Source organism: Balaenoptera acutorostrata, chromosome 3 (assembly GCF_949987535.1).
Source record: "Balaenoptera acutorostrata chromosome 3, mBalAcu1.1, whole genome shotgun sequence".
Classification (NCBI taxonomy): domain Eukaryota; kingdom Metazoa; phylum Chordata; class Mammalia; order Artiodactyla; family Balaenopteridae; genus Balaenoptera; species Balaenoptera acutorostrata.
The window spans coordinates 5587326-5613169 of NC_080066.1; the positions used below are offsets into that span (position 1 = coordinate 5587326).

Consider the following 25844-nt stretch of genomic DNA (forward strand, 5'->3'; position numbering starts at 1 on the left):
TCAGAGGTTTTTCTCTAAAGTAAAAGGACAATTTTCAAACATTTTACAACACAAACAGCTCAATTCAGACAGCTTGGAAGCCTGAATAACAGCCAATTCTAAGGAAACGTCTTGGTCCTAGAGGAGCCAGGCCAAAGGTTTTTTCAGCCAGTGTCCAGAGAATAGCCCTTTGCAAAGGAATATGCTGAAGGCTGGACAAAAACTGGCACAGTTTCAGTGAAACAGCCCCTGCTCCTCAAGGAATGGGTCGAAGTCTAGCCAGTTTCAGTTGAAACAGCCTGATCTCAAATCAGAAGTGCCAAGTGAATACTCACATACAGAACAAAGCCTTGACCAGAAAGATGAAGCTTTGAAACAGATTCTGAACAAAACCTGGAGAGCTTCAAATGCTAAGAGAGTGTGAGGTCGGATCCAGGAGAAGGACATACCTTTAAACTCCAGGGTTGTCGAGAAAAACAGTGAGTGACAGTGGACTGGATTTGTGGGTTCCGTACCTGTTTGCTTATCGAACCAATGAAATGTTGATCTGAAATAAATAGAATGCCAGATATTTCTCCATCAAAGATGGGTTTATTCAGGATCAGCAGAGAATTGCAATTCAGGGTCTGCACCTGTGGTGAGCCCCTGCAAGACCCTGCACAGCAGGAGAAGGAGGATGCTTTTATACAGGGAAAAGGAAGCTGGGAGGGCTGCAGTAAACAAAGAGTCCATGGCTTCTTATCGGCTGAGACCATGCCAAGAAAGAAGAGGAGTCTTTCTTCTTCCTCTTGGGCTCTGCTACCTTCACAGGGTGTGAGAGCTCCTTCTTCTGGTTTCTCAGCTTTGTATAACTGAGGTATCTGTTTATTAATTTTTTACAGAATTTAGTGGTTGATTTGTAAAATCACTGTCATGTTCCTCGTTGAACTGTAAGCCTTTTTGAATATGGACTATGGACATGCAATCAACAGTAGGATCCTGCCACATTCTGAGTGGTCTTAGGTTAAATTAAACAACAATAATATATTTTCTGGAAGTTGTTAGTGAAAAGCACATGGTAAGTGAAATGGGACCTTTTTTTTTTTTTTTTTTAAATTTAGATTATTCTTTTTTTTTTTTTTTGGAAAGTCACGTTCTTTTATTTATTTATTTATGGCTGTGTTGGGTCTTCATTTCTGTGCGAGGGCTTTCTCCAGTTGCGGCAAGCGGGGGCCACTCTTCATCACGGTGCGCCGGCCTCTCACTATCGCGGCCTCTCTTGTTGCGGAGCACAGGCTCCAGACGCGCAGGCTCAGTAATTGTGGCTCACGGGCCCAGTTGCTCTGTGGCATGTGGGATCTTCCGAGACCAGGGCTCGAACCCGTGTCCCCTGCATTGGCAGGCAGATTCTCAACCACTGTGCCACCAGGGAAGCCTGAAATGGGACCTTTTAATCCCATCAGTAGAGAGATACTTGTGACATGCCACACTGGTAATGAGTGCTTAATAAATATTGGATGATAAGACATTGGTATTTATAAATTTATTTATTTATTTATTGGCTGCATTGGGTGTTCGTTGCTGTGCGTGGGCTTTCTCTAGTTGCAGTGAGTGGGGGCTACTCTTTGTTGCGGTGCACGGGCTTCTCATTGCAGTGGCTTCTCCTGTTGTGGAGCACAGGCTCTAGGCGCGTGGGCTTCAGTAGTTGTGGCTCGCGGGCTGCAGAGCGCAGGCTCAGGAGTTGTGGCGCACGGGCTTAGTTGCTCCGCGGCATGTGGGATCTTCCCAGACCAGGGCTCGAACCCGTGTCCCCTGCATTGGCAGGCGGATTCTTAATCACTGTGCCACCAGGGAAGTCCCAAGACATTGGTATTTAAATTGCCATTTTAAATTAAAAGTTCTTTGTTTTACTGTATTATAGATTATTGGGCTTTGGTTGGGGTTGATAATTTTGTCTTGAAAAGAATATAAGTAGTAACTTGCTTGGAGAGAAGAAGATTGTTTTGGAGATACTGCTCTGTTTATTCAGAAAAGTCTTGCTCCTCTTCTAGACATGTCATTCTGTGCATCAGGAATGGATTTTTAAACATGAAAGAGAAGTCCTATTTGTGGACCACATTCAAACATCTCAAGTTACTTTCTTTTAGCCCATCAATCAGACAGTGCCTCTTCAGGGTCCAGCTGGCATTGTGTCAAAACAAAGACACCCTCTGAACACCTGAAAGTTTAAGTTGCCACGTGGGAAGGAGGTTTTGTTTGCTTTTGTCTTTACTAAAAGCACAAAGTTTTCTATGGGAAATATATATATATATGACCATAGATATATGACTATATATATATATATTTCTTTATTCACCAAATATTTATTAAGCCCCTACTTTATACACATAAGCACTTGTTACACCCTTGCTAGATGCTTCATATATAAAGCACATGTTACTCCCATAATTGATGTTTTATATCCAATGATGAATAAACCATGAACATTGTTCTTATGATAAAGTCCAAAGTCCTTCACATGGCTTAATAGGCCTCATAATTGCTAGATCAAAGGGCTTTTCTGGTCTTTTTCCTCTTGGCCTTTACCACATTCACATTCTTGAACAATCTTATGTTCAGTGGTTCTCAGGAACTGGGCCAGGTACTGGGAATGTTTAAGACCGACAAGATCCCATTTCTTGTTAAGTTACTAATAAGTTAATATCAAGAAGCTATTTGTTTAAAACCTAAAGAGATTCATTTCATCTATAGGGGATAATCATATCCATATAGGGCCATAGGTGTGATTAAAGATGTTAAATTTAAATGTATACCACAAGGCTGATGCATACCTGACGTTCAATGAATGTTCAATTCTCTCGCTCTGCCATTTCTAAAGTATCTTGTGTGGCAGTTCAGAGTTAAATGCAAATGAACTACACTGGGCTTTCCTCCTAGAGGGTGGAAGATAAACACAAAAAGCCAGTTTCATTCATTTTACTCTTCAGTGGACACTAAATCCTGATTATCGTATAAACAAATCTTAATGCTTCATCTTTTTCCTTTCTCATCCATAAGAAGTTAATTTTGATTATTTTGTGTTCCTTGCTTGAGTTTTATTTTTAAAGTATAATCTGTGGAATGCAAGATGCTCCTCTCTATGCAGATGATAATGAGAAGGGCTTTATGGCCAGGCCTCTGAGTTATTTCTGCCCTGGTCTAAACTATATCCAGATGGGTGCTTGGAAACTTCCCCTGGGGTGGGTTAGAAGCATATGAAAAACATATGGAATATGTCAAGTTCTAAAATATGGGGTTTGGATTGTGGACACGGTGGTGAAATCGAGTAGGGAGAAAAGCTGGAGAAATTATGGTTGCATCTATAACACAAAAGGAGGGGGGAGAAATAAAACCCCCAAAGAATTTTTTTTATAAAACAGATATTTAAAGGAATTAACAGAAAATATATTTTATGCTGGCAGAGTCCTTTTAAAATGCTATTGATCTAGGTTCAAGAATCAAAATGAGATAATGAGAAACAGTGATTGTACTATTTTTGTTCCACATCATATTTTTACCAGCAGGTCTGAACCAAAGTGTTTGGAAAGAGGATGGATTTGCTTATAAAATGAACCGGACTAAACCAAAGACTTCCAAGAACAATAGAACTTTTTAAAAAGTCTAATTTGATTCTTACAGGTATCATCCTACCATCCTTTCTAATGAAATGTCTTTTGTGACATTTAGCATTGGATTATACCAGTCTGGTACAAAAAACCAGAAAAACCTTGCACTTAGTGATCCTCTAGACCATTGGACCAAGCTTTATTGTGCATGTTGATCACCTGGGATCTTGTTAAAATTCATATTCCGATTCAGTTGGTTGGTGGGGCCTGATGCTTCATTTCAGACAAGCTCTCGGGTGACGCTGATGCTGTTAAACCACGTGCAGCATTTTGAGTAGAAAAGATTTAGGGGCAATTTCATATAAATCGCCTGCTGAGGAGAACGATCACCCCTTCTTCTTTCTTCTGAAAATCAGAAGAACTCAATTTTAGTGTATTGTACATTGTTGATAATGTTATGATGATCATAATAAAGCTGAGCCTGAGTTTAAGAGCCGAACTTGGCAACTATTCTAAGGGTGGATTCAGAACAATTATTTGCCAGAAATGATTGTAGATATGAACTTTGTCTCACGCAGCATTAAGTTGTCAAGGAGGGCAGTGGAGGTAAGACAAATGTGTGGTTTGTTTAGCCTGATGTGGATCTTTCCTGATTTCTTCTGTGCTCGGTTATCAGTCACAGCTTGCTGCTAAGACTAAGTCTGAAATATAGAGCCAGATGATCTACACTGTAATAACCCGCCTTGGTGGGATTGTGAGAGCCACAGACTCACTGTCTGGCTAGAGACCTACCAGCGCTAGTATCTGGCTTGAGAAGCCAGTGGTAGAGCAGAGCTGACCAGTTTGCTCCAGGGCTCTGGTCGGCAGTGACGGCTCAGAGGTGAGCCTGATACATTGATCCCAAAGTGGGCAGTGAGGTCCCAGAACCTCCAGGCTGGTCAGCTCTACCTTAAGCATCCTAACCTGTTAGCTGAGATAGAGCCCCGGGAGGGCGCTGTACTTACCATCATGTGAAGTCTTGCTCACATAATGTTGAGCAGTGACTGAAAGATACACAGCAAGGAAGTAAGTTTTCTATTCTCGAGACATTTTTTTTCCTTCCCAATAGTTTTTTCTATAGTCTTACTAGGCCCTTCTTTCTTCTTCTCTTTATCTTGTCCTTCTTCTTCTCAGCAAAAATTTCTTTCAGTTACTTTTGAAAAAAAGAATTGTTTGCACTCACTTCATTTACTTAAAAAAAAATTAAATTGCTTTTATATTTAAAAATTAATTTTAAATAAATAAAATATTACAGGGCAGCGTCACATTCCCTTACCTTCTCATCACAGAGATGACCCATATTCTGAATTTTATGTGTATCACGTCTATGCATGTCTATATCCTTTTATTATATATATGTATCAATAATATATATATACATGTCTCCATACACACTACATAATACTGCTTTCTGTTTTACATGTTACATAAATGCAGCCATACTTATTGATTTTACTGGAAATACATTGAATTTATAGATTAATTTTGGGAGAATCTTTATTGACTCTGTGTACTGAACTTGGAGTATCTTTCCGTTTATTCAGTCTTCTTTTATGTCCTTCACTAAAATTTCATATTTTTTCCGTAAAAGTCTTATAGATATTGTGTTACGTTTATTCCTAGACATCTTATTTTTTGTTGCTATTAAAAATGGCGCCCATTTAAAAATTATGGATGTACCCCGTCCACCTTACCTAAAATAACCCTCCTTAATCACTTGGTTTTTTCCTCCTAGAGCATATCACTACCTCATTATATTTCTATTTATTTGTTTATTATCTATCTCTCCTTCTAGAATGTAAGCTCCCCGAAGGAAGGAACATTGTCTGTTTTCTTCATTGTCCTGTCCCAGTGTCTGGCAATATAGTAGAGAGACAAATATTGTTGAATGAGTGTTGACTAAGTTACATCTCGTAAATTTTCATTTGCTGGTATAAGGAAACCCTATTAAATTTTGCATATTATCTTATCCTGCCACTGTTCCATTCTCTAGAAATGCCAAAAATTTTGTCCCTTGTCTGCTACTCTATCTTCAGTGCCTAGAAAAGGACCTGACATGTTAAGGTGCTCAGTAGATATTTATGAATGAATGAGTGCTCTTGAATATTGATTTATAGCACTTCCTTTCCAATTTTTACAACCATTCCCCCTTTCCCTGTCTTATTGCCCTGGAGAACCCTTCGGTATACTATGCAACAAAGTGATGAGAGCAAGGTTTCTTGTGTTGTTTCTTATTTAAAAGAAATGTTTAAAAACTTTTATCTCTAAGTATATTTGCTGTAGGTGTTTGGTGGGCAATTCTCATCCAGCTGAGAAAATTTCCCTCTATTCCTAATTTTCTAAGAGTTTTTTTTTTTTTTTAATTAATTAATTTATTTATTTATTTTTGGCTGTGTTGGGTCTTCGTTTCTGTGCGAGGGCTTTCTCTAGTTGCGGCAAGCGGGGGCCACTCTTCATTGCGGTGCGTGGGCCTCTCACTATCGCGGTCTCTCTTGTTATGGAGCATAGGCTCCAGATGCACAGGCTCAGTAGTTGTGGCTCACGGGCCTAGTTGCTCCGCAGCATGTGGAATCTTCCCAGACCAGGGCTCGAACCCGTGTCCCCTGCATTGGCAGGCAGATTCTCAACCACTGCGCCACCAGGGAAGCCCCCTCTAAGAGTTTTTGTGATGAATGGGTGTTCAGTTTTTGCGAATGTTTTTCTGCAATTGTCACTGATTCTCCCTTCATATATTTTTGCATCTGTTTTTCTCTTTAAATCTTTGTGTGTACGTGTGTGTGTTGAATTGTTGTAATAGATCTTTTCATCTTAAACCATTGTGAGTCCAACCTTATTAAGATTTACATATTTTACAGATTGATGGATTGATTTAGCTAATATTTTATGTAAGATTTTTCATCTGCATTAAGTGAGATTGACTTAAACTTCTTCTTTCTTTGACCTCCCTTGACTGATTTTGCTCCCAAGATTATATTAACTTCATTATGCAAGTTGGACTCTGTCCCCTCTTTTCTATTTTTTTTTTTTTTTGTACAATATACACAAGATTAGGATTGGGATATTGATTTATTGAAGCTTTGGTAGAGTTCCTCTATAAAATAATCTGGGCTCAGGTATTTGTTTCCTTTTGTCTGCAGGCAATTTTTAATACTGATATTTATTGATTTAATGATATTTTTAGGTTTTTCCATTTTTTTCTTCAACTAGTTATATTATTGTATTTTTATAAAAATTGTCTAAGTTCAAATTTAGTGGCATAGGTTTTTAGTAAATTTCATTATAATTTAAAAAATTTCTAGTATATCTGTTGTTTTGTCCTTTTCTTATTAGTAATATTGCTCACTTAAGCTTTCTCCTGTTATTGGTCAGTCTTATTGGAGGATTATACTTTGTTAGTCTTATCAAAGGAATAGCTTTTGGTTTTTTAATCTTTTCTAGTATTTTCTACATTTCTGTTTCACTAATTTCAGATGTTGTGTTATTTCTTCTACTTCCTTTATGGGGTTTGTATGTTTGTTTTTTGTTTTACTAACTTCTGGGATTAGACATCTAGTCCATTTTTCTTAGTATTAGTTCTTTTTTACCATAAACATTTAAGGCTATAAATTTCTCTCTAAATAATGCTTTGACTACACTCCCTAAGTTTTATGGGCCCAGCACACTTCTACTGCTCAACTCTGCCCGTTTTAATACATAATGTGTTCACTCTCATTCAGTCCTAGATATATTCTAAATTTCCATTATGATTTCTTGTTTAACACATGGTTTATACAGAAAGTTGTTTTACATATCCAAATTATGGGATCTTTTTGTTATCTCTTTATTACCCTGTTCTAATTTTATTCTATAGTGGTCGGAGAACATATTTTTTAAAAGTTTTAATATTTTCTGAGATTTGATTTGTTGTCAACTATATATTGATACATTTTGATGCATATTAATGGGCACATGAAAAATATAAATATAGAGAATTTATAAATTCTAGTTGTTGGGTGTTATAGAAAACTTGTTATTGTCTTGTTGTCATTGTAATTCATTGTCTTATGGAAATCACCAAAAATTATCTAATTTGCTCCTTAATATGTGTGAAAAATTATCCTATAGTGGACCCTCTAAAACTGCTCCTTTAAAAGTTACTAATTTACTTTGAGTAACCAAATCCTATAGCCCAACAGTCCCCAACCTTTTTGGCACCAGGGACTGGTTTCATGGAAGACAATTTTTCCATGGACTTGGTGCAGGGGTGGTGGGGGGGGGGATGGTTCAGGCGGTAACGTGAGTGATGGGGAGCGATGCAGAGCAGCAGCTGAAGCTTCATTTGCTCGCCCGCTCGGGGGTTGGGGACCCCTGCTATAGCCTGTTCTTAATGCTGGATCTTTCTGTCATATGACACCCTTCATCACTCTCTCCTTAATTTTCTCTTGGCTTCTGTGACATGACACTGATCTTGTTTTTATCCTACTTTCCAGACTATTCCTGTGTTTATTGCTTCCTCTTCCTTTCACTGAACTCAAAATATGGGTGTTCCCTAAGCTTCTGCTCTTATCTTTTCTCTCTCTCTCTATGTATCTTTTTCATTTCTAAACCCCCAATCTAGCCATGTTTTCAGCTATTTTCATATGTGTACAGGTGATTTCCAAATACAGCCTCAGAGTCTCTTCTGAAGCCCAAACTTGGCACCATGAATTGGGTTGAATTGGCTTTATACTTGTGGATCCTTCTCTGGGCCATCTCTTCTATTCCATTTATCTATTTGTCTACCCTCCCACCAACACCATATTACCTTGATTATATCCAAGTTTTTTAAGCATTGAGGCCAATTTTTAAAAGTATTCATTTAGCATCTACATGTTCCAGACTCTTTATATATGTGACTAATGACAATTACATGAGGTAGATCTTATTTCCCACCCTCCATTCCCCCATGTCATCATAATTGCAGAATATAAAGAAGTTGAATATGCCATGCTTAAACACTAGTCTGTTTTAGTGCAAATGCCATGTTTTTTCTACCTTTACAGAAATTAAGTACAGATGCCTTTGATTGGCATTTAAGCTCTCCCAAAATTAACCCATCATACTGCTCCAGCTATGTCTTCTAATGTTTTCTTAAAGGTACTCAGTATTCTAACCAAACGAGACCTCTCACAGATTTCTAAATATGTCCCACTCTTTCTGCATATGTGCTTTGGTTAGCACGCATTCCCTGCCCACCATTTTTGCACCTTAAATCCAGCTAATGTTTACATTTCCATCTTTAAAAGAAATCTCTCCATCAAGCTATTACTGAACCTCACAATCGCATGTGATACCTCTGCCTCAAAATAGCTCTGATGGCATGATAGTCTGCCTTCTAACATGTTTTTTTCTATCTTCTTACCCAATTTTCCCCCAGAAAGAAAACTCCCTGAAGGCAGTGTATTAATTGTCTTTGTATCTTTTGAATCGCCATTTCAACAAATTTGAGTGTAAGAAATGTTTTAAGTTAGCTAAAAGACACTGTGATTAAAGTTAAAGAAAAAATTTAAAAAGCAAACAGGTCAACCCAGCAAGTGATTCAGGTTAATCCCACAATTTATTTTGTCAGTTAACTCCCTAATTTTGTTTTTTCCAATCAGAACTTTCCAGGTGGAGGAGTCTCAAGACTGTAGCAGAGATTTTGTGGAGATCCGGGAAGGAAACGCCACTGGTCACTTGGTGGGACGATACTGTGGAAACGTCCTCCCTCTCAATTATTCATCCATTGTTGGGCACATCCTGTGGATCAGATTTGTCTCCGATGGCTCCGGCAGTGGCGTGGGCTTCCAGGCTGCATTTACCAACAGTGAGTTGGTTCTGTTTTAGTGATGGCTTCCAGAATGTGTCCTACAAACTAGAAGGATAGCACTGTTTTCAGTAATGCATTAAGAACAATTCCCCTATATTTAATGTCTCTGTGGAATTACTTTATTATATTATGTACTAGAAAAATTAAATTATATATGAATGACTCATTAAGAGCCAGGGCGAGCATTCTCAGTGGTTCTAACATTCTTTTAAAGCTCTAGTGTCTACCTAATCTTAAGTTAAACATTTTTCATGATATTGCAATAGAGAGTTTTCTAATGTATCATCGTTTCACTTATATCAAATGTGTTTCATTTGATCCCATAAACTCTATATTCCTCAAATTAAAAATGTTTACTCTGGTACAAACGAACCCATTTATGAAACAGAAATAGAGTCACAGATGTAGAAAGCAAACTTACGGTTACCAGGAGGAAAGGGGAAGGGGGGAGGGATAAATTGGGAGATTGGGATTGACATATACGCACTAGTATACATAAAATAGATGACTAATCAGGACCTACTGTATAGCACAGGGAACTCTACTGCATACTCTATGGTGACCTATATGGGAAAAGAATCTAAAAAAGAGTGGATGTATGTATATGTATAACTGAGTCACTTTGCTGTACAGCAGAAACTAACACAAATTGTAAATCAACTATACTCCAATAAAAATTAATTAAAAAAACACAAGAAACGTTTACTATTACTTTAGGATATTCCTAAGTGCTCAGATATTGTAATAACAGGATATTCTTCTAATAGGATAGAATGTTAACTATTAATAGCTACTCTATATGTTGTTTGAAAATGTCAGTTTCTCTTACATAGTTAAAGAAAAAAAAACATGTTTCGTTCTTTTTTAACATGAAGTAAAATAGGTAAACCAAAATTATAGAATAGAGCTGGTAATACCCCTTCCCAAGTCCCCAAGTTCCCTGGGGTCTGGGAACCCAGTTTTACATGGGACGCTATTGCTTGTTTTCACACCATGTAGTCTTCTAAGGAGATGGAATTCCATTCACAATATCACCCTTCTCCAAAGAATTAATAGATAGCAGAGAAACCAAAAGGGAAGCAGTATTTCTTTCAGTGTTCAGAAAAGAAATTGCAGTCAATTAAAAGTCCATCCTTTTCAACACCCCTTGCCTTTTGTTTCTTTCATTTGACTAAAGAGCTGTTCTAAGTAGGTCTGATTTACTACTCTGTTTTCCTTCCTAGTATTTGGCAATGATAATATTGTGGGAACTCAGGGGAAAATTGCCTCTCCCTTATGGCCCGGAAATTACCCCCCCAACTCCAATTACCAATGGATAGTGAATGTGAATGAATCTCAGGTTATCCATGGTAGAATCTTGGAGATGGACATGGAGGCAACGCTCAACTGCTATTATGACAAACTAAAGGTGAGTTTCCAAGAGCAACTGATGTTTATACATTTTGGTGAATTGCTATTGGCAACCGTAGATCCAAGTTAATGTCTGTTCAAGCATTTACAAGTCATAGGGGATGGTCTACCCTACATCACGAATACCCCTTCCAGGTTACCCGAACAATGGTAATTCTGGTAGTATAATTATTATCTTTGATTCTGTAACTAACTTTTTTTCCGCGTTATTGTAATTTTTCTGTTGGGCTTTATCTAAGCATGTATATGTGTCTTAATTAAGAATTTATTCTATCTTATATCCCATTACCCTGTTTATTCTCCTGTTAGAGTGTTAAAAATTCGAACAGTCATTTTAAAATAAGTAAATATAAGTATATAAAAATTGTGGTGATCATTGCCATCCAGACATTGGCAACTGCATCAATTCCAGAAACGCTATCAGATTATTTTTTATCCAGCTTTATTGAGGTATATTTGACAAATAAATATTATATATATTTAAGATGTCCAACTAGGTCTTTTGATATATGACATTTTACAATTTTACATTGTAAAATAATAATCACAATCAAGCTAATTAACATATCCATCACCTCAGATGGTTACCATCTTCTTTCTTTGTTTCTGGTGTGGTAAGAATACTTAAGATTTACCCTCTTAGCAAATTTCAAGTATATACATGGTAATATTAGCTATAGTCACATTGTTCTACATTAGATCTTCAGAATTATTAATCTTGCGTAACTGAAACTTTGTACCCTTTGACCATCTCCCTATTTCCCGCTCCCGCCATCTCCTGGTAAACACCATTCTACTTTCTGCTTCTATGGGTTTCACTATTTTACTCTCAGATTCTTGAGGGCCAAGATTCTGTCTTATTCATTTTAGGTCCACAGTGCTTCACACAGAACCTAGTACTTCATAGATGTTCAGTAAGTTGGAAATAATTATTAGCTAATTTGAAATCTGAGCTTATATAGTAGCTTCAATAGAGAAATATGTAATAACACTTATAACGAACTTGTTCAAATTATTTACAAGATGGAGGGAAGGATGTGAAATGTAATTGGAGAGATCCATCCACATGTGAAGAAAAAAATAAACGTGCTCAAGATTACGTATTTGGAAACTATCACAAAATATGTCTCTAACTATGTAATCTAACATTTTCAACCAAATGAAAGAGATTTCTTGCATGCTTTGAGTATGCTGAGCCCTCACAAGCTGTGATTCTTTTGTTGTTATTAATTCTGCTTCTTTACTTCTTTGGAAATGTGAACTCCTTCAGGATACCTGGCCACTTTCTCTCATTAGACTTTTCCTTTTTCTTGTTACTTTTCCCCTTTCTTCCTAATTCCTCCCTTTTGAGGCCCCAAAGCACATTTAATAAGCACTGTTGTTGTGCCACTATCCTGGTTCCTACTTTTCCACCCATAAATTTTATGTAAATCGAATAATGAGCTATATCACATGGAACATGGTTACTAATATAATTCTGCAGGAAAGATATAGATAATTTAAAAACACATTTAATTACTTGCAATCATAGTTTATACTTCATGACACTTTCTATTTTAAACTGATATATAATGTTTACTGGTTTATCATTTTTTCCATGATGGTAAAATTATAATAAGTGATCCTTTTGGTTTTCTATTTATGAAGAAAAATAGAGGTGATTGCCTGAGTTCAGTGCTCTATTATCTGTCTTTTCCATGCAGATTTATGATGGGGCTGGCATTCATTCCCGCCTGATTGGAACCTATTGTGGTACCCAGACTGACTCTTTGAGCTCCACTAGAAGTTCTTTGACATTTCAGTTTTCTTCTGACTCTTCAATCTCAGGGAAAGGATTCCTTTTGGAGTGGTTTGCAATGAATGCCTCTGTTGGACCTTTACCTACGATTGCTACAGGTGTGTTTGGTAATAAATGAAATTCTTTTTAGGGGCTGATATGTGGAGAGTAATATTTCAAAGGTTCCTACTAATAAGGGCCAAATACACAAATGAATAAGAAGAGTAATTACAGTCTCAAAACCCTTCCTCCATATGTTCAGGTGTCCTTTTAATTTCATAAATACTTAAAGATTAGATGTTTATTTCAAAAAATGCTGGTTTTGCATTATATTTTCCATAATAATTAAGGGTTTGATGTCCATAAGATATTCTACTTACAATTTCTAGAAATCACTTTAGAGATCTCTGAAAGTTTGGTTTGCAAATACCACACTCTCTCTCACACACACACACACACACACACACACACACTAGGATTAACTAATGGAAGTAACTGTTTTTCCTCTATGTTACATTTTAAGTGTGCCTTCAGAAATGCTTCACTGTGTCCTTAGCTGGTTGTAAACCCTCATGTTTCAAGGTAAAGTTGGCCTAAATTTTAAGCTTCATTTTACTATTTTTAAGACATTTTAAATTCCCTCAGTAAGCTGTGTTTTGGGAGACTGCGCTTTTCTTTTGAAAATTTGTTTAAACACTTTTGAATGGCTCTTGTGAATTTGAGGGTTGACATAGAATAAATTCAGCAGATATTTCTCATGGCATATTCTCACTCCTTGAAATATTTGATTGGGACATATTATCATAGGATCTCAGTGAAGAATATTCAGACTTTGAACTTGTTCTAAGACTAAACAGACCCTAAAAAATTAGAGTCTGTTTGCTTCTAGCTTCTTGGGAATTTGTACCAGCAGAGATCACAGATGAAGGTGTAATTCATACTTATATTTATTTAATGCCTCTTAGCATTCTGTCCTGAGATGTTATTTTCACCTCTCTTGCAAGGTGCTTTCATAACATTGACTATGAAACTCTTCCTTAAAATATTAATCTATTTATCTAAGAGCAAAGAGCCATCAGCAAGATTGCCAAATGTAATTTAGAGCTATCCATTTAAGACTGGATAGCTCTTATAAGTAAACTTGAGTTAAGTTAAGCATAAACTTGAGTTTTATGTCCACAAATCTCAAGTTACAGAAGAAATCACTCATGCAAAACATTATATCAATAAATATATTGTAGTACTCAAAAAAAAAAGTTCTCTTCTCATACATATATTCCATAATTATGTGATTTAAGTAGATGAGTGAGTATAGTGTAGTATTATAGATCACATTTCTCTTCATGAAAAACAAGCAAAGGAAAAAATAAGAGGATAAGAAAATTTTATGGTTAACTAGTTACCTAGTTGGTGTAAATGATTATCTCATGATCATAGCACATTCTGACACTTTCATTAAAGTGAAAAAAAAGCTTACTGTTTTAAAATGTATTAATATATTGAACACTGTAACATTAGCATTCCTTATGCAAACATACATTAAATTTAATTCAACAAATATTTATAGCAGGTTTATTATAGACATGCTGAGGTAAGTGTATACCAACTAAGAAAGGAAACCAAGATATAATCTCTACTCTCCAAGAGTTTAAAAGTAATTGGCAAACATAAAGCATTCAGTTAAATAATGATAGAGTAACTAAATGATTAAATGACAAAGCAAAAAGCAGTCAAAGGAAAATAAGCCTAATGTGGACTAGAGTCATGTGAAGGAAATTAAACATGTCAAGTAGGAAAATATTAGCTTACCAGTCGGGACGTATGTGGTTATGCTGCAGTAACAAATAATTCCAAACTCTGACTAGCTGAAAAACACAAGACTTCTCACTCGTTCATGTTACCCTCTTGGGTTAACTGGGTGTTGGATCTGACATTGTTTGGGACATTACCTGTGATCATGGCAAGAGGAAAGAGAGCCCTGGCATGCCTCAGTCTAAAAGTGTTCAGCTTAAAAGTGATACATGTCATTTTGCTTGTGATTCATAAAGCAGAACTGGTCAAATGGCCTCACCCAACCGCAGAAGTATTAGGAAATGCAATTTCACCGTATGTTTGGAAGTGAGGAAAAATGGAATATTTGACAAACAGCACTAACAGCTTATAGTTAGTATGATAACTGCTTTTTATAAATTCAAGATAAGAAATATTTTATGTAAAGGAAAATCTTAACATTTGAAGATATTGGATAATATTCGGATCTTATACTTTGAAATTGCTTTTACTTTACTTTTTTTTTAAACTTCTACAGCCTATATAGTAATAGGATAAAGTAATTAGGACCTAGTCCTGTAAATTTTACATTCATTTCTTGGTGGCCCTAGCAAGATTCAAACATGTATTGTATAAGAGTCATAAACTTCTGGAATGGTGGAGTAAAGGCCTCTGAAAATCTATTCTTGCAGAAAAACAATGAGAACACTGGCAAAAAAATTTTAAATCAACTTTTGAGAACTCTGGAAATTAATTAAAAATTGCAATAATCTAAAGAGTGTTTATTCAAGAAAAATGGTTCAGTCTGAGTGACAGTAGTCAACTTTCTGGTATCTTAATTTTCCCTGTTCCCATCTCTCTCCCTGTCCTAGCTTTGCAGTAACCTAACAATAGCCTCACAACGACGTTAGCCATGAAAATCAGCAGCCTAACAGCCATTGGAAGGGGTGGAGTAGATCTGGAACTCCAGAAAGCATCCTATCCCTAAGGAATTGCTATTATTTAACCTGTCTGGCAGCTTCCTAGAAAAACTCCATTCTCAGGACTTGTCTTCATCTGACCTGACTCAGAGTGTGCTCTGCGCAAAAGCCCTATCTCTGGGGTGTTTTTTAGAAATCGTCAGTGGCAAGTGATTGCAGTTACAGCTAATAAGAGGCTGACCAAAAATGTAAAAAGAAAAACTGGGGAGTGATATATCCATAGGGGGCTTTGTAAAGCTTTGACATATTTCTGGGAACATAGAAGTCTCCACTCATGTGCAGGGCTATAAACATGCCCAACATGAGACCCAAGAAGGCCCCAGTCTCTCACCTCTGTAGGATCTTGAGGCTCTGTGAAAGTAGAAAGTGAATTCTAGGGCAGAGTTATAAACTGTCTTCTAGAGTCATATAGGCATATCCCAATACACACACACACACACACACACACACACACACACACACACACAGTCACTCAGAAAAGTGAGAGAATTATTGGTTCAAGACATTTAAAGGAATCTCTGTTTAATCAGTTGTTGATCACTAACCTGAACAAGACTTTCAATGGTTACACACAACAATTAACACAGACATTACAGAATTAGTGCACAAAAGCCACTGAACAAAGAGCAGTGACAGCAAACTTTGGGGGAGGGGTTGATTTCCAGAGTTGCCACATTACATTGTTTAAAATGTCTGGTTTTCAACAAAAAGTTATGAGACACATGAAGAAATAGGGAAGTATGGCCTATGCAAAGGAATATAAACAATCCATAGAAACTGTCTTGGAGAAAGCCAAAATGTCAGACTTACTTAACAAAGACTTTAAATAAGCTATTGTAAATATGTCAAAGAACTAAAAGAAATCATGTCTAAAGATTTAAAGAAAAGTATGGGACTGATGTCTCACCAAATAGAGGATATCAATAAAGTGATAGATATTTTTGAAAGAAAAAACAACCAACCAGAAATTTTGGAGTTGAAATTCACTGGGTGGGCTCAATGACCGATTTGAGCAGGCAGAAGAAACAATCACTGAATTTGAATGTAGGTCAGTTAAGATTATCCTGTTGAGGAAAAGAAAGAAAAAGAATGAAGAAAATTATACAGAGCTTCAGAAACTATCATTTATACCAACATATGTATGCATAATGAGAGTCCCAGGTAAAGAAAGAGGGAAAATTTGTAGTGAGGTGGATGGACCTAGAGACTGTCATACAGAGTGAAGTAAGTCAGAAAGAGAAAAGCAAATACCATATGCTAACACATACATATGGAATCTTAAAAAAAAAAGAAAAAAAATGGTCATGAAGAACCTAGGGGCAAGATGGGAATAAAGATGCAGACCTACTAGAGAATGGACTTGAGTATATGGGGAGGGGGAAAGGTAAGCTGGGACAAAGTGAGAGAGTGGCATGGACATATATACACTACCAAATGTAAAATAGATAGCTAGTGGGAAGCAGCCGCATAGCAGAGGGAGATCAGCTCGGTGCTTTGTGACCACCTAGAGGGGTGGGATAAGGAGGGTGGGAGGGAGGGAGATGCAAGAGGGAAGAGATATGGGGACATATGTATATGTATAACTGATTCACTTTGTTATAAAGCAGAAACTAACACACCTTTGTAAAGCAATTATACTCCAATAAAGATGTTTAAAAAAAAAAAAAGAGGGAAAGGGGAAAAAAGAATACTTGAAGAAATAATGTCTGTACACATCCCAAATTTGATGAAAAATATTAATCTACACATCCAAGAATCCCCAAAATTCCAAGTAGGATAAACTCAATGAGATCTATACCTAGACATACTGCTGTCAAACTATCAAAGCTAAAGAAAAGGGGTTATCTTGAAAGCACAAAGAGAAAATCACTTATCTTGTAAAAACAATACTCAAGGAGGTTAACATCTCATTTCTCATCAGAAACCATGAAGGTCAGAGCAGTGGGATGACATAATCAATGTGCTGAAGTAAAAAGACTGTTGATCAAGAATTCTATAGCGAGAAACTGTATCCTCCAAACTAAACAGAAATTAAAACATTCCCAGATAAATGAAAACTGAGAAAATTCATTGCAAGCAGACCTATGCTACAGGAAATGCTAAAGGGAGGCTTTCAGAATAAAATGAAATGACCCTAGCATGTCTTTACTGCTAGAGAGTAGGTAGTGAAGACAACTACATATGTAAATATAAAGGCAGTATAAATGTATTTTCATCTGTAGCTCTTTTCTTCTGCTATCTGATTTAAAGACAGCTGCATAAGGCAATAATAATAAACTATGCTGATGGTCTTATAATGTTTAAATATATAATTTTATGACAATAATAGCATAAAAGATGGGGGTGGGTGGGAATGGAGTTATATTATAGCCAAGTTTTGTATACTATTAAAATTAAGTTAATATTAATCCAAACTACATTGTCTTAACTTAAGATGTTAAGTGTAATCCTCTGAACAACCACACAGAAAAAACTCGAAAATATACAGTTAAATAAAGAACAAATGAATTAAAGTGGTATACTAGAAAATATGTATTTAACACTAGGACGGCTATAATCAATAAGACAGACAATAACAATTACTGACAAAGTTGTGGAGAATCTGGGACCCTTGTACATTGCTAGTGGAAATGTAAAATCCTATAGCCACTTTGGAAAACAGTTTAGCAGTTCCTCAAGAATTGAAACACAGGGTTACCATACAATCCAGCAATTCCACTCCTAGTTATATACCTAAGAAAATTGAAAACATATGTCCACACAAAAATTTATACATGAATGTTCATAGAAACATTATTCATAAGTAGTGAAAAAGAGGAAAGAACCCAAATGTCAAACAGCTGATGAATGGAAAAACTAAACGTGGTATATCCGTATAGCGGTATACTCTTCTGCCTTAAAATGAAAGAAGTATTGATACATGCTAGAATACAGATGAACCTTAGAATATTATGCTAAGTGAATGAAGCCAGTCACAAAAGGCCACATATAGTATGATTATATTTATATAAAATGTCTTAAATAGGCAAATCCATAGAGACAGAAAGTAGGCTAGTGGTTTCCATAGACTTGTGGAGCGGAGAACAGAGAATCGGTGGTAAAGAGTATCTAGTTTCTTTCTGGGTGGTGAAAATATGTTCTAAAATTAGGTAGCAGTGATGATTGCAGAACTTTGTGAATATACTAAAACCCACTGAAGTATTTAAAAGGGTAAATTACTATTTAAAAGGGTAAATTTTATGGTGAGTGAATAATAACTCAACAAAGCTGTTATTTAAAAAGCAAAAAAACAAAACAACAAAAAAAGGCTGTTGTTATTATAAGCTCACAAACTTTTTTGAATGCTTCATTTCACCAAATTGAAAATTTTTTCAAAATTGCCTAATATAAATTACATGTTGAATAGCTATGCTAAAAAAAGGTGAACACTAAAGCACACTGGAAACATGAACAAAGTTCTACCTTGGTAACGATAATAATAGGGTCTTCCATATGGACTTACTTCATGCTTGACAAATAATAGGCACTCATTAATAATTGGGTTAAGTGGTAAAACTATGGTGAAAAAAAGTAGAATACAGTGTGTTTTTCTTCAAAAAATTATGGAAATCACAGTTGTCTGAATCAGTGGATTTAATAAAATATGTATAAATTTCTTTGAGAAAATTGTTTTAATTGGTTGTTTCAGTGTAGAACTGTGGCTTTCAAGTGAAATGCTACCTTCTTTACTGCCAGAGGTATTTCAACGATGTTGCTTTTCATTCTGCAGGTGCTTGTGGTGGGTTCCTGCAGACAGGAGATGCTCCAGTCTTTCTTTACTCCCCAGGCTGGCCTGAAAGCTACAGTAATGGTGCTGACTGTATGTGGCTTATCCAGGCCCCTGATTCTACTGTGGAACTCAACATCCTTTCCCTGGACATTGAATCTCATAGTACATGCAGCTATGATAAACTTGTGATAAGAGACGGTGAGAAACGTTTAAAAAACAAAATAAAACAAAAAACTACCAAGTTTCAACCCTGACACACATTTAGTTTACATTCAATTATAATCATACTTGTTTACTGCTTCCATCCATTTGCATGGAAATGCACAGGTATGATGGTCAGTGAAAGCATGAGATACTAGAATCGGCCACCATTTCTGCAGAACATAGGGAAAGCATTAAATTGCCTGGAGCAAAATAATCCACACCCTATGTTAGGGAGAGCATTGTATTCCCAAGAGGAAACACTCCCTGTGGTTGAAGTAGGAAATTATAATCTGAGTTTCCAGGTTGTGCTGCTTTCTTGTTGAAAGGCTATGGAAATAAATCTTGATATTTTATACCTATGGCTTTAAGATCCAAGTGTGAAAAGTATTTAAAATTGCAATGTGTTCAAGTTTCTATTGTGTACTGAATCTCTGGGTAGAATTAAGGGCTAATATTTTTTCATCTTTTCCTCTGTACCCAGGTGTGGTATTGCTATGCAATGAGTGAGGGATATAAATAATGCTTCAATGCAAGATGCACAGAATTGTGCTTCACGATTTGCATGGGACAGAGGAGAATAGGGAGGCCATATCCTTTAGTCGGTGTCTCTTACAGTGAGGTCCCCAGACCGGCAGCATCAGTATCACCTGGGAGCTTGTTAGACATGCAAATTCTATGCCCCACCCCAGACCAACTAAACCAGAAACTTGGATGGGTCCTAGATCTGTCTCCAGTTAAGGTTAAGATCAGGGTGAGGAGAGTAAGGCAGGATTGGACAAAGTACAGAGTCAGATCCTGTCTTTATTTAAAATTTTAATATTTTGTTCATTTTACATTAAATTTCAATTTTTGAAATATTGTACTAAAATATTTTTATCTTGACTTCTGAGGTCTCTGGCACCTCCTTAAGTCTTGCCCCCGATGTGAGGTGCTCCCCTCGCCTGACCCGGGTCCCTGCCTCCCGGTGGTAGAGTCTCTGAAGCTGGGAACCCACTGCCCTGCATGACACGTATTGCAACCCCAGTGCCTGCCTAGACAGCAGGTGACATCTAGTGAGGTGTTAAACTGGAGGACAGAATCAAAGGGGCAGCTACTAGGAGTGCAGGCTCGGTGTTATGGATCTTATTTTCCAAGAGATATGAGAAGCATAGAGTTTTCTATGAACTTCTCAGTTTGTTAAATTTTGGCGATTAATGAAAAATGCTTCAGAGCATTTTTTTTTTTTTTTGGACCAAAACATGTGTTTGATTTTGGCCCACTGGTGGCTAATGTACATTTTCATGTCCCCCTTATCCCCTTAACCCTAGACCCCCACTAAGTATAGTGAGAAAGATCAAATGGCAGAGGTGCTTTACTTTCCTTCTGTAGGAGCTGGGCAGTAAGTGAAGACTCAAGTCAGTCATACAAACATGATCAGATGGTAAACCATAACTTTCCCCCTTTTTCCTATCAACTATCTGCTCTCAGCACATTGCCCAGAGGAACTATCATCTTTCCTCTTTTTTTTCTTTCTTTAGGAAAGAGACGAAAATCAGTAGACCTAACTCAGTCTCATTGAGAGATAAAATATACACATGTGAAATAAGTAACAACATATAATAAGCTTCAAAGCTTTGTGATGCAGTTAATTAGAGAATAAGTCAACAGATTTGGGGTGAAATGTGTAGCAAAATAGCATAATGAAGATAAGAATGCAAAAGGAGTCACAGATAAATTTTTGAATGATAAAAAATGCACAAGTTTCCAGAGGTCAGAACCCCTGTAAAGAATGCCTTTCCAAGCATCGTGTATTTATAGCTGTGCTAAATGAGTAAGTTTTAGGTTGTGGTCAGTGTCAAAAAAGAATCATTTTGCTAGTTGAGTGAAAGGGCAAATTTCCTCACGTCTCATATTCTATTTTTGTCTTTTTTTAAGTTTCAAATTAATTAATTCTCTGCCTTAGGGAAAAAACAACGTGTTTTCCCAGCCAAGGAATCTAAGTCCTTGCTCCATTCAGGCTTTGACTGAGACAGTTGTTTTGATCAAAATTTATAATCAAGAGAAAAGCCAAAGGAAAAAGGGCCTTGGGGGTTACCCAGCTCCCATTGATGTCTCTGGAGGTGCACATTTGCTGACACTATCTTTTTTCATCCTCCACACATGGAGAGAACTGTGTTCTTATAATGGCAAAACAAACAATGAACAACAAAATAATGAAAAGGAAAAAAGAAAACCCCACTGAAGGTGAAGGCAGACTTCTGGGCAAATGACCTTATAACATTAGCATCGGATCTGGGGCTGAAGAATCAACCTTTTTTTTTTTTTTTTTTTTTTAGATACTTGACCTTCAGCAGTCAGAATAGTTTAGATCAGTATCTACTGCACATGTCAGCGCTGGTCCTCAGTTACCTCCCAATCTCACGTCCTCTCATTTTGAGTTTTCGTTCCAGGAAGAACTGTCAGCCAGTTTTTGGAAAGGCAGTGGGAACTGGCAAAGAAGTTGTTATTAAAAAGGTTAAAGAAAAAGACAGGCGGCGCCGTTACAAACTGGAGTCACAATGATGTAATCCCTGGAATGTGCCTGTGTTTGGTAATCCTGCTGCCTCCTAGGAATGGGGATGTTTTGAGAATAATGTGTGAGGCACTTTGGCTGGGTTGCAACGATGGTGGAGGATACTTTTTTAAAAAAAATTGTTATTGGAGTTTAGTTGATTTACAGTGTTGTGTTTCAGGTGTGCAGCAAAGTGCATCAGTTATATGTATGCCTGTATCCACTCTTTTTTAGATTCTTTTCCCATATAGGCCATTACAGAGTATTGAGCAGAGTTCCCTGTGCTCTACAGTAGGTCCTTATTAGTTATCTATTTTATATAGAGTAGTGTGTCTATGTCCAGCCCAATCTCCCAGTTTATCCCTCCCCAACCCCCTTCCTCCCTGGTAACCATAAGTTTGTTTTCTACATCTGTGACTCTATTTTTGTTTTGTAAGTAAGTTGTGGAGGAGACTCTTAAGACATCATATTTTCGCACTGACATTTCCTTTCTTTGGTCGTAGGAGACAACAGCCTGGCCCAGGAGCTAGCAGTTCTCTGTGGCAGAGAGCTCCCTGGACCCATCCGGTCTACTGGAGAGCACATGGTGATCCAGTTCACCTCGGACTTCAGTGTAACCAGGGCGGGCTTTAATGCATCGTTTCACAAGAGTAATACGTTCTCATAGTTCTAACTCATTCCATCTCATCTACCTCTTGCTCTCTCCCTAATATGCTCTGCTCGTTTTTCAGTGCCAGGACACAAGTTCTGAGTCAGAGCACACAGGTCTCTGCCCAGCCTCTGGGGGTTATCCTGATGTCAGGTATTAAGTCTTAATCAGAAAAAAGAAAGAAAGAAACTGGCCACATTTGTGAATGATCCCCCATCTTCAGTTCTTTGGGCAGGGCATCTTCCCTCCACGGTAGGCACAAGAGTAAGATGTTGAAAACAAAATTTCAGCCTAGCGGATGGCTGGAACCAGAAGACAGTACATATCCGTAACACATCAAAGGAGCAGTAAGTCAGAGTTATCTTCAACCTGAGAAATAACCAGTCAAAGTAATGTAGGAGATATCGTCATAAGTCCCTTGGTTGAAATGATTCATTCAAAGGTTGGCAGGAAGAGCGTGTTGCTCTTGAAGTGTGGATTTGGTGAGTCTGGCAGTGTGCACCCTGTATGGGAGGCTGTCGTGTGGGGTGTGATTGAGACTTTCAAACCCTGACAACATGTGAAGTCCAAGCAATCGTTTTCAACCCACACTGGGTTAAAGTTAAAAAGTAGCCCACAGAATGTGAAATTTCTAAAGTCTCTCATATTTTTAACTGGAAAACCTAATTTTAAAGTAGATTATCAATCTAGACATTAAAAATGAATGTTTTCTCCAATATTATGTATGCCTTTTATAGAGTAGGGAGCAACTGAAGATAAACGATCGTCCTCACAGTCAAGGGGGGCCGGCTGCAGAGTGGTTTAAGAGAATGGACTTGGGAATTAGACAGACCCAAGGTAAATTTCCACCTTGGCGTTGTAACTAGCCGTGTGAGCTCCCTGCCCTCACTCACTGATGCTCCGGTTGGTCGGTCCCCGACAGCTGGCGAATAAGCGTCTGCTCTATCCGCTGTCTTCTCAGCTCGAACCCCTCACTCTCTCTCATGTGGCTCGTGGACGTGTGCGTGACAGCTCACGCTGTGTAAGTTAACATGTGGGAAACTAACTCTTGCCCCCCACCGTTTTTTACCTCCCCCAGCGCCAGACTTGCTCATTCCACATTCTTCTCAATTTTAGGAAGTGGAAAGTACATTCTTCTAGCTATTTAAGCCAGGAAGCTGGCATCACCGTTGATTCTTCTTTTCTGGCTCCATCAATCCCATTCATCAACAAGTCACAATGGTCCCAACCTCGCAATATATCCAGAGTCCAACCACTTCTCCCCATTTCTACTGCTACCATCCTAGTCCAGGCATCTGTCAACCCTCCTTGGGCTCAAGAAGTCACCCCCGTACTGGAACTCTTGCTTCTGCTTTTCCCTGCCCTTCCTTAGAGTTTAAGTATTGCAGACAGAGTGAGTCTTTAAAATTTAAGTCAGATCATGCCATTCTGATGCTCAAAACCCTTCAATGTGTTCCTCTTCTTACTCAGGATAAGCCCTTGCAGTGTCCTGCACGACCTACCGGGCTAACCGTTTAGATCTCTCATTTGGCCTCATCCATTCTGACTTCTGTGATATGCCACTAACACAGCAGCCTTCACGCCAGCTGTTTTCTGGACTGCAATGCTCTTCTCTCAAACACTCTTATGTCTTGATTCCCTGTCTCTCTTTTTTTTTTTTTAATTTATTTTATTGATGTATAGTTGATTTACAATATTGTATTAATTTCTGCTGTACAGCAAAGTGACTCAGTTATACATAGATACACATTCTTTTTCATATTCTTTTCCATGATGGTTTATCACAGGACATTGAATATAGTTCCCAGTGTTATACAGGAGGACCTTGTTGTTTATCTGTTTTGTATGTAGTAGTTTGTATCTGCTCACCCCAAACTCCAAATGTATCCCTCCCCCCACCTTTCCCCTTTGGTAGCCGTAGGTTTGTTCTCTTTGTGTGTCTGTTTCTGTTTCATAGGCAGGTTCATTTGTGACGTATTTGTGATTCCACATAAACATGATAACACATGGGAATTGTCTTTCTCTGTCTGACTTACTTCACTTAGGATGTAATCCCCCATTTCAATCAGTTCTCTGCTCAGATATGACTGCAGTAACGTGGCCTTCTCTAACTGCCCTGGGCAGTATAGTTCATTTTCCCTCTCCCCGTTCATCTTTCTTTGTAGAACTTATCACCACCTCACATATTAATTATGTAGGTGTTTGTTGTATGTCTGACTCCTCTGCAAAGTAAGCTTCATGAAAGTTAAGGGATTTGCCTCTACTGCTTACTTCTACATCCCTATCTTAGAAACAGAAACAAAATGAGTACCGAGGGGCATGTGCTCCATCCAAGCTTGTTGCACTGATTGTTTCCAACATCTTTTGGTCCCGAGTGAGTTTCAAACCACATTTCTATTGCCTATACTTTGAAAATTCTCAAGACAAACAGAAAAAGCATCAAAATCCAGTTGTGAGTGTTATTTAAATGTGCTATCTTTGTTTCTTCCTGGGAAGGTTGCGGTGGATACTTGCATGCAGACAGAGGGATTATCACGTCGCCCAGGTACCCAGAGACCTACATTCCCAACCTCAACTGCTCTTGGCATGTCCAGGTTCAGAGTGGTCTGACCGTTGCCGTCCACTTTGAACAGCCCTTCCAGATTCCAAATAGAGACTCTTCTTGCAACCAGGGGGATTACTTGGTGGTAGGTCTTGTTTGCTGCTTTTTCTAACTACTTTCTCTACACACTTCATTCAGAAAACAAAACCATGATGTTTCTCCTCCTGGGCTATGAACTGACAGAACTTGTATATCTCATCTTTATCAGTAGGAAGGAAACTGTACAATTTTAATTTGTCTTTCCAGCTAAAAAATGGACCTGATATCTCTTCTCCACCCTTGGGACCCCATGGAGGAAATGGACATTTTTGTGGCAGTCGCCCTTCGTCCACTCTGTTCACCTCAGATAATCAAATGTTTGTGCAGTTCATTTCTGATAATAGTAATGAAGGACGGGGATTTAAAATCACATATGAGGCAAAGAGTTTAGGTAAGTATTTTCATTAAGAATAATGTCTGTACTTTTCCTGCAATTGCTTGGCCTTTTTTGTTTAAATAGATTTGAGAAAAAAATATGTGAAGTTTTTTTTTCTGAACTAACAATAATAACGTTAATAAGAATAGCTACCTCTTATCAAGCACTTACTTTATGCTTGATACATTTGATATCTCATCACGACTACATTTTCTTCATTGTTCCCATGCTTCAGATAAGTAAGATGAGGCTTAGATTGTTCCAAGGCCACATATCAAGAGAATGAACAAAGTGAACTTCTCCATGAGT

At 37.6% G+C, this 25844-nt stretch overlaps 1 protein-coding gene across 2 annotated transcripts in view; it reads left to right on the plus strand.

Annotated features, from left to right (window-relative positions):
- CUBN (cubilin) overlaps nucleotides 1-25844 on the plus strand; it is a 290843-nt gene that overhangs the window by 174608 nt on the left and 90391 nt on the right. For both annotated transcript variants that reach the window (XM_007196413.2, XM_057544323.1), the window contains 7 exons: nucleotides 9221-9426; nucleotides 10653-10837; nucleotides 12543-12735; nucleotides 19136-19333; nucleotides 22373-22519; nucleotides 25015-25205; nucleotides 25367-25550. In XM_007196413.2, the coding sequence (XP_007196475.2) occupies nucleotides 9221-9426; nucleotides 10653-10837; nucleotides 12543-12735; nucleotides 19136-19333; nucleotides 22373-22519; nucleotides 25015-25205; nucleotides 25367-25550 (1304 nt within the window). The remainder of the gene's footprint in view (nucleotides 1-9220; nucleotides 9427-10652; nucleotides 10838-12542; nucleotides 12736-19135; nucleotides 19334-22372; nucleotides 22520-25014; nucleotides 25206-25366; nucleotides 25551-25844) is intronic.